The 10441-nt window shown below is 40.8% G+C and overlaps 1 protein-coding gene across 1 annotated transcript; it reads right to left on the bottom strand.

Annotated features, from left to right (window-relative positions):
* Positions 1-498: 498 nt before the first annotated feature.
* MELLADRAFT_105955 (uncharacterized protein) lies at positions 499-1080 on the bottom strand (the record flags this gene model as incomplete). Its single annotated transcript, XM_007409272.1, has 1 exon — positions 499-1080. One exon carries the CDS (start codon positions 1078-1080, stop codon positions 499-501), a length of 582 nt encoding a protein of 193 aa, XP_007409334.1.
* Between the last annotated feature and the right edge of the window lie 9361 nt (positions 1081-10441).

Here is a 10441-nt window from a genome sequence, read left to right on the forward strand (position 1 = left end):
CCTTCACATAATCTTTTTTTTCTTTGAAAATGTCCTATCAAAAATATATACTTAAAAAGTCAATCAGAAGGAATTAAAAATAACAAAAAAAAAGTAATAGTAATAATGAGCCAGATACAATGAAACAGAAACCAAAGAGGAATTAGATAAATAGATAGTAAAGAAAAGTAAAAAGTAAGACTTATGTCAAATTAGGTGACAGGGAGTCCTTCAGTACTGAGAACAGGGTTACAATGCAATCAAACAGATTCACTTTTGAACTCTCTAGTTGGATGGGGTACTGCGTTGTGGGGACAAGATGGTGAAGGCTGAAACCCGGATTGAAAGCCAAAATCCTTCATTATACATAATATTCTTGAAGACGACATTATTCACTTGAGTATACGCAGGAACTCTCGAACCAAGACCATGTCCCCCATCACAACATACATCTGGTAAAGCACATGATTTAATCTGCATATGTCGCACTGTCATCGTTTGACTCAAAAACTTTGGCCTTCATAATCCGTTTTTCACTCGCCATTTTGACTTATCATTAGGATGCGTGAATTCTCCATCTAAAGGACAAACTATCGCACATTTTGTAACAATGCCATCCTCATCATCCACTTCAAGGTCTTCACACCTCACTGGAGAGTACGCGGAATGATTCGCATCTCCAGTTTTCTTACACGGTCTTGACCAGTGCCACCATTTGTTTTGTTCGGCGTCCCGGTTTCGGTCCCGGTTGAGCTCAAAGTCTTCCGCCCTCATCCTAAGCACTGGGGTTGATGTACCACTACCTGGGCAAGTCGTATTAGGAGGCCGACCTGGCCGTAACCTGGTTGATTGCCTGGCAAGTTGACCAACCAGGTTTGGTGAGATGGAGACTGAATAGGGGTTTTCGGTATTGCGGATACAAGTTGAGATTTGATTGCAGACACCCGTGTCCATGAAGGAAGGGGACGGTAGTATGTAAGGCGGTGGTAGAGTATAGGAAGGTGAAAGACGTGGATCAAATGGCCTAGCCAGTTCGTCGGTTGGGAGTCGTGGAGGACGAGGAGGGACCATGAGAGAGCGATCGAGGTTCAGCCGACACATGCGTGAAGGCTGCGAGCCAAGAGGGGAAGGTAGTTCGAATTCGAGCGGAGAGATGGGTCTTTTGGAAGTGTTGACTGCTTTTGAAGATAGATGAAGATAGTTAGGTGAGGGTGGTGGAGTTGGAAATGAAAAGGACGATGAACCTAATCTTGTGTTCATCCTACGCCGCTTGTGACCTGGCTCACGCGGTACAATCCTTGGAAATGAAAATGAGGAACCTTCGCAGGATGAGGTTGAAGAGGGACATGAAACCGAGGAAGCTGAATCAGGTATCGTGATAATGTGAGGATGAGTCAAGCTTCTAGATGATTTTGATTCACTCGAGGACGTGGGCCTACTAGTGATTGACTATCCATCATCATCAGGAAAATTCTAAATGCATCTTAAAGAATGATGAAAGAATGTGTTATAGAAATAAAATCCGTATTGATGTAGTAGCTTCGAGTTTAGGCGTTCGTGTCTGTGTTGACATTGTGTGTATTGTTGGCGGGTTTGAGTGGTTGTTTGATATCTCGAGTTTGATAGTTTTGATTTTCATAGACAGAGATCGACAAGAGGGGAGAAGAATGAATGATACAATCCAAAATGTGACTGACCATGGCTAGTAAAAGGAAGTTTAACTAGAAAGGCTTGATGAGGTTCTGGTAAGGGCTTGAAAGTAGTTTTGTCCTTGAGTTTTAAATGAGTTGAACAAAATCGAAAAAAAGTTCAGTTCCCCATATTGAGCAAATGAAACGGTAAGTCATAGATAGGTTTTTAGAGATATTTAGGTAGTTATAATTTCAATAAGGATGAACTTAAAAAACCCCCAAAAAATCCTATAAATAACTAACCAATTGATTGTGATGACTCCTGATATGTAGTAGATACTCAGAGCTCGGTCTGTTTCAGAATAGAACGAGTTCAGATAAAACCAAGCGTAAGTATCGAATGACAAAGCTATGTAAAAGTGAACACTGTCACATAACTAAAGGGGTTGAAAAGATCAGATGAAAGGGGAAGAAATTGGAAAAAAGATGGAGAAATTCAGTTGACGGTCGAAGCTGGTCGAAGACGTCATACTGAGAGAGAATGTACAATCCCAACAAAAGGAAACCTGAAGAGTTGAATGAGATGCAAGATAGAGACTGTCTCACCTGTAAACTACAGGTGAAGATAAAGGGTTTCAAGGAAAATGAGGGGTGAAAAACAGATGAAAGACTTATGAGCAAGATAGCATGAAGGGATAGTCAAAAAGGTTTACTTGGGATCATACCTACTTTTAGTTGTGATTGATAAATATGAAATGGGAAGTTATTGTGTTACTTGGTGTTGGATCAGGCTTGATGGCAGAATGTGGGACTGGATGACTTCAATGAAGGACAAGTTGAGTTAAAATCTGAAGTTGGCTAGAGCCAAGGTGGCATTTGAAGGAGAATAAAAACTGACCTTTACAACATTCAAAGCTTTTGAGATCTTTGCTGAGTCAAACTTTGAATGAGAAGTGGAAATGTTCAACTAGTGTGATCGTAGGTAGAACTCAAAAGACAGCTTGATTCAATTTGTTAATGATCCTCAGTCACGCAGTAGAGCAATGGCGTTATCGAAGGTATGCGAGTTAAGATGTGTGACCAAACATTCAATTGGAAATGTAAAGGGAGGAAAGGTTAATGTAAATAAAAGACTTGGGACTTGAACCCGACCTGTTTATATACGTACAGTCAGATTTAACCCTACTTAAGTAATGCCTAGAGCAGGGTTTTGTACATGGCCCTAACCTAACTAGACAAAATCTGGCTCTCATGCAGTCAAAACCCTACTTGCTGATCTGTATGAAGTGCCAATCTGTATGTGAAGCTGTTGTCATGCCAATAGTTGTTTGTTGACTTGTGCATATCATGCTCCACATGTGAGTTCATCTGCCCCTAACTTAACACAATTCAAATCATTCAAAGATAGATTCCCTTGAGGACAAATTGTCTGAGGAAATGATCAAAGGCTTTCTTTGGTCCTGATAGAAGCCTCAGATCAAATACTTGGATACCATATCCAAGGTTACCGTCATCCAAGAACACCCAGTCCAATCCAACACAAATGTCGGAATTCTATTGCCGACCCACACAGGCAACAAACTTACATCGGATTGAAAGATCCAAGGTATCATCGGACTGAAAGCCTCACACAGAATCTTTCTGAGGAATTGATCCAAGGTATTTTTGGCGCCAAACAATACCTCAGAACAAAACCTTAAGAAGATTCTGTTCAAGGATATGAATCTGATGATCATGCCTTGAATTTTTCAATCCGAGGTATCTATGTTGGCAGTGCCAAGACCAAAAGTTGGATTTTTGTGGATCAGCTCAGCTGACCTATGGTTGTCTTCCATATTGGATATTGGTGATGCAAGTCATGATGTTGATGTCACCCAAATTGGTTGTTGCCAAATCCTGCTGATTCTGCTCTGCTTTGCCATGGCGCATCAGCTCATGTTACTTGAGCAATGCAGTATGTACCACCTGAGAGAACATACAAAGGACAATAAAATTTCTGAGCCAAGTTGAGGAAGCAGAATTGAGCAGAAAGCAAGCAAGTATCCCCTGAGACACAGCCACATTTCATTACTGAGATATACCACTTGCGGAATATGAAAACTTTAGTCCTCAACGTCAATGTCTCTCACGCCCAATCTGCCAGATCATTCCTTGTAGAATTCTCACTCAACTTGGAATGGAAGCAGGACACCAAACCTAAGAAAGTGGCTGCATCCTGTGCTACCAATCATGTCAAGTTTAATAACTATTCAACCACCTTATCACTCTTGCATCAATCCCTTTTGCCAGTTCCACTTATGTTCCTGTTACTTCATTGTTCCTTTGCTCTTGGTTTGACTTTCAATCTGAATCTTACATTCACAATGTCTGTGTTTTTTCAACTTCTTTGATTACTCACACTGACAACATATTTACCTCAGATTTTTTAATCTGAGGTATCCAAGGTAATCCTCAGCACAACAGAATACCTTGGATGGACAGCTTGGACAACGTCTGTCCAAGGATTTGCCACCCATGATGTCAGGGATGCCACTTACTTGTACGTAAAGACAGTCTAGTCAATTTCCAAATCACGTAACCCTGACTGATCCTATTGGTTACTTAGGATGAAGTTGAAAGTATTCTAAAAAGAATCAATTTCTGATTAGTATTTTATGCTAATTATCAAGAAAAACAATTAGGTTTGAACTGATAGTCAGACTAATACACAGCTTACTATTAAATTTAATAGCTAAGAGTTGGTCAGGCTTAAACCGCGTCTTTTTCTTGAGAAGAAAGGTTCTTTGAAAGGATGCCTGAGTGTAACACTGCAGGGATCTAGTCAACTAAGTGTTGCTAGAATAATGGTGTTTAGACCAAGTTAATTCCAAGGATAAGAATAGACAACTTCTTGTGAGGAGAAAAAGATAGAGTGGTTCTTGATTATCAGGTAGGTGGAACTATTGTATAGGATTTCTAGATGATAGCTGGACCTTTTGAATAACTAGAGCTCTAGTAGATTTTCTGAAGTGGCAAGATGAAGTGTCCTCTTCTTGTGGATAGACAACCATCTGACCTTTATACCCTTTTCAGCTAAGTGGCTGACTCATGGTTCTTGACATAGGGTTATTAGTTCCTTCTTTTGTTTGGACCTTTCCTTTGGTCTCAAAGGTTCTATCCGCTTTGGGATGGCTAAAACAGAAGGCTGGTTCCATTTGTACTGGATCAATTGATTCATTCTTGATTACCGAAATGATATTCAACCCAAGGCATCTATGTTGGCAGTGCCATTGGCCTCCATAATTAATTTAGTTAGCTCAAGACCTATGCAATCAAATCTTATTCTTCAGTACATTGAGTAATGAACAAACTCAGAAATTGTCATTATAGAATTCAAGATGAATGCTGCTCTCAATTGAGGTTAGTGGAAACTTAAGTTGAGAGGCTGCACAACAGAGAATGTATCATCAATCATGCATATGGTGCTATTTTGTGAAATTTGTACCAATGATACACTGCCTATGCCCAAGCATGAAAGGTCAATGAAATCTCAAAGAATATATATAATTAAATATTCAAACATATCTTTTTCTTTTATTGTTCTATTTGATAATGAAGATTCTTTTTCTTTTTAAATGAAATCTAGATTTCATATTTTCTACTTTTCTTTCTATACACTCTTTTCAAATAACTATAAATCAATTACTCAAAACATACTTGATGAGAGGTTTTGAATAAATTAGCTAAAGTTATGAGTCAGGATGAGCCCCAACCCCCAAAAGCCGGGTTTTGAAGTGCCCGTGAGCTAGAACGGTGCCCAAGCCCAGAAAACCCAACAATTTTTTTCAACTACAGACCTAGAACGGGTACCGGACCAAGAACCTTGGCGGGAGTACCCTGGTAGCGGGGGTTTTCCTGGTAGACCCAGGAATGTGGCAGATACCTGGGGCTTAAAAACAAAAACTAACAAAAAAACCTTGATTCAAACATGATTCTTCCCGTTCCGTTGGAATTTGTAATGGCAGTGAACATAAATTCACAAATATGAATCATGTCTCTGCTCTTTGGGAAAATATTTGGCCAGGAAGAGGCAAGCTCACACCCTTTGAGACCTCAAAGCAGAGGAAGAGACCTGCTTTGAGCTAAAGATTGGGATTGATCATTGACCACTCAAGAATCAAGTTTCAAGACTTGAGGACTCAGGAGTGACAGTATTTAGTTGATTCTTTTCATTTTCAAATGACCACTCCATTGTCCCTTTGTTCAATACCACATAACCTAATGCAAAGGACGTGCTTCAATAGTAACACGCTGACCTGCCGTCTACACAAACCCTTTTGCGCCCAGTTTGTCTGGGATCACTTTGAGAAGACAGACAGTGGCACCAATAGATGTACTGTTGTCAAGAAGAACAGGGATATAGGCAACTCAGAACTTGCCAAGGACAAGTCATCAAGTACAAAGTCAATGATTGTTCATCTCAGAACTCAACATGGTCTAACTGATCCAGCTAAGAAGGGAAAACACACAAATATTGAGGCACTATTAAAAACAGGGCACACTTGAAGTTAATGTATGTTGTGTGTTATATCACAACTTCTAGGCGCAAAGACTCACAAATACATTATGATTTCTCTTTCTATATTCTACCAGGATACACTCAATGTTGACAGTTTGAAGACTCATGTAGCCTATTTGATTGCTGATGTGGACCTCCCCTTGGCCATTGTGGAGTGTCCTTCTTTCCTCAAGCTCTTGAAGTTGTGTAATCCAAGTACTGAAGGAATGCAAGTGAAGAGACATGCGATTGCGGCTCAAGCCCACAAGATTTTTGAACAAACAAAAGAATACATTACATAAGTCGAGTTGAAGAGAAGTGATTTTGTTTTGATCACCACCAATGCTTGGACTTTCCCAAACAACAAGGCCTTCATGGCCATCACAGTACATACAATTACAGAAGACTTTGAAATGAAGGATTTTACTATTGGTAAGGCTTGGACCCGGCACCAGAACCACCCAAGTGGGCTTGGGCCCGGGATTTTTCAGCCTCATAAAATTGTCCTCGGGCCTCAGAGCGGTGTGCTCTCGGGCCAGCCAAAAGGGCTGGAATGGAAGGATTTGAGGGATTGGCAGCACTGAAACATAATCTAAGATGCTCAGAAAGCTGGCAAAGTGACCCAAAAAGCACTAGAAAGGGTGTTTAATGGCCACAATGGCAAATATATTTGCCCAAAATTGTCAATTTCCTTGGCACTGTGCAATGCCGGCGGATTGTTTGTGTATTCAGGCCGGGCCAGGCCGGGCACCCAAAAAACAAAGGGCCCAATCGGCCTAGATTCCAGAGGCCGGGCCGGGCCGGGTCCAAGCCTTAACTATTGGTCTTCCACAAATAAAAGTTATGATTGAGTTTATTTGTGGTTCATAATCGGCGATCCTGACCTGCTACTGTTTGTAATCAGGTCAACATACTGGAGCAAAGTTTGGCTCAATTCTTGTGGAGTACTTGCATATGTATGGACTCATGAATTCATTATCAACCATCACAGCTGATAATGCATCCACCAACTCTACAATGGCTTGCATAATTGCCAAACATACTGACCTTGACTTTGATCTAGACACTCAACTTTTTGGGTGTATAGCTCACGTGTTGGATCTTGCTGGATGTGATGGTTTGTCTCTGTTTGGTGTTATCAATGAAACTGAAGAGCAAGAGTTATTGATTAACACCATGGATATATCCAACCTTGTACAACCCCCCAATGGTTTGGGCACCCATTTCTCGTCTATAACTTGTCACTTACATGGATTAGTCATATATGTACGATCTAGCCCTCAACACTCCAAAGTGTTTGCTGATATTGTTACAGCAATGAAATTGCTTGGTGAAGAAAAGGATCATGTCTTTGAGGCTGAGGCCAATCCTGCCATGCAAGACTAGCACAAGAGATCATCAATGACAACCCTGAAGATGAAGAACCACCACCTCAAACTGAGTCTTCTCAGATCAAATCCAAAAAGACTGTGGTGGCCTTGATAATTGATGTCAAGACTTGCTGGAATTCAACATACCTTATGTTTTTGCGTGTATGGCGGCTCCAAAGCGCTGTTTTGAAGTTCACTGCACAATCTGATTGCAAAAAGTTCAATCTGACCCAAATCAAATGGGACCAGCTTGAGCAAATGTGCAACTTTCTTGAGCCTCTTTGGGCAGCTACAAACCAGATGTGCCAGTCCAGATTCCCAACCATGCACAACATGATCCCAATGTACATCAGTGTGATGAAGGGTCTGAAACGTGTATGTATTATTTCTTGATCATCATTGCTTTGAATTAATCTTAATGCTCAGGTAATTGAATCAATAGGTTGAACAAATGCATGACCACAATCAACTTCTTCCCTGTGCCTCCAACATGATCAAGAAACTCAATAAATACTTTGGATTGATCATTAAAAAGCCAGCTGCCATTTGTGGGACTATTCTTGATCCCTGCATCAAGATGTCCTACTTTGAGGTTAGTTTATCACACTCACCATTTCAATGCGACTCACCATTTCAATATGTTGCTGACTCAATTTAATTCCAATCTTTGATATACAGAAAGAGGCTACAGCCCAATTACTAAAAGATTACAACATTACACCCTTGATGTTGAAGGAGACTTTCATACATGAAAGTCAAAAATTTCAATCTTAGGAAGAGAACACTTGCAACACCACCAATCAACCAAGAAAAAGGTCTCTCTTAGATGAGGAGATATATGGTAATTGTGCTGCTCAAGGTTCTTTTACCAGCAAGCTGAACCGTTACCTTGGAGAGATGACCAAGGACTTTGATACCAAAGCCCTCAAGCACTGGAAAAGCAGAGCTTCTGCCTTTCCAATCTGATCTTGCATGGCACCCTGCTACCTTGCCATCCCTGCCACCACACTGCCCGCATAGCTCCCTCGGCAAGGAATGTCCAAGGAGTCCTTGGATGCCCCCCCGAGGAAAAGGGCACCTGAGGAAAACCTCCAAGACAAATTCTGGTCCTGGCTGTTGCCTCGGATCGGCTCCTTGGATGGAGCTTGCCTTGGAGTCAAAATCCAAAGACTCCTCGGATTTTTGCATCTGAGGCAAATATTCTGGCAGTGCCAGCACTCCTTCTGAAAGTGTGTTCAGTAAGGCAAAGAATGTCTTATTGCCTCAGAGAAGTTGCCTTGCCTGTTGTACAGTGGAGGTTCTTTTTTTGCCTGCCAGAACAACCCCCCGGAACGACTATCCCCCGGGGTATGGTCATCCAACACAGGCTGGCTTGACCCCTGAGCCCGCCGGGAATCACCAATCCCCCGGGTCTTGGGGCTCATCCTGAGTCATGAGCCCCTGAAAGTTTTATGAGTTCTCAGTTATTGATTCTTGAAATGGATTGAGGACCCAATTTGAGTATTATTACATATCACCATGTCCTTGTGGCAGTTGCCTGACAACAAGCGCACACAGACTGCCTTTGAGGCACAAAGGCAACTTGTGTGTGCTTGGCAATTTTCCATCAAGGCTTTATACTGTTTGAATGACTCAAAGGTCTGATCTTTGAATTTCAAAAGGTAAACAACACTATAGCAAGTATGATAAGATATACTAGAGAAAGGCGGGCCCGCCCACTAATTGTACCTGGCCTTACAAAACATTTTTAGAGTTGTTTTTGCACCCATGCTTGGAAAGTTTCTGAAAAGTCCAGGACTCCACTCGACTTCCGTTCAACACCGGAATGCATGGGCCTAACTTGGGGACATGATTTTTTTATTACACAGCCATATGATCTGACGTATCAAAACAACAGGTAGGCTGCAAAAAAGCCATAGCTAAACTTCCTGTGGGATCTCCCCCACTTTTACTTGTGCCAGGCCCATTACTGGTATCTCAAAAGTTTAATGGTAGCAAGAGTCTGGTTCTGATAAGCTAGGCTTGTTGCCCTCTTGGTCAACTAAGCTTTTAGACATGACAAAGTTGTCATCTTGTGGTTTTCATTTCCTGTGATTTCACCCATTCCATTTTCACTTAAGACAGAATCTTGCACAAAATGTAGCAGAGGCTTGATGCGAAGGAAGTATTAGGACCCTTACTATGGTCCATGTCCTCATACAGGCTTTATAATAATCAATCCCTGTCCAATGCTCAAACAAACAGAAATTTTCACACAATTTGATCTTTCTTAAAAAACATGATGAGACAACAACTAAACAGGCTCAAAGGGAAATGAGAAAACTTGATCAAACATCTCAATACTAAGAGCGTGTTCACTTAGCGTGGTTTTGTAGAAATTGATTTTTAAGGCACCACTTTCGTACATGTACGAAAGTCTTTTTGTAATAAAACGACTTAATTTCACTTTTTGAAATTTTGAGATCAAAAAGCTTGTGAAAAGCGTTCGATCTTGCCAAAACTCAGGCACAGCATGATCAAAAAGGGCTCAATCTGGGTCTCTCAAGTGAAGCACCTTCATCAACCCAAATTCAATGAATCTCTTTCAGTTATTATGAGTTAATTCATTCCAATCATATGATAAATAATCCCAACACCGATATTCTGACCAAGCTATATACACTGAACAATCCCAATAACATAAAATAAAACAAAAACATGAAAGATTTGAGTAAGACACAAAAAAAGGAAAAGCAGAAAGGTCACATTGTACACATCAGATTCAGATATAAATCTTGATTGATCTTGATTGATACCATGTCATTTTTGATAGTGATAGTCAATTCAATAAGAGGTTTGAATGAGATTCATGTATTGTTAAGAGATTGGTGAAACAATAGGTCGATCAATCAAAAGAAGCAGAAAACCAAATCAAGTATCTTCCA

The sequence above is a fragment of the Melampsora larici-populina genome (genome assembly GCF_000204055.1).
Source record: "Melampsora larici-populina 98AG31 unplaced genomic scaffold MELLAscaffold_15, whole genome shotgun sequence".
NCBI classification, from domain to species: Eukaryota; Fungi; Basidiomycota; class Pucciniomycetes; order Pucciniales; family Melampsoraceae; genus Melampsora; species Melampsora laricis-populina.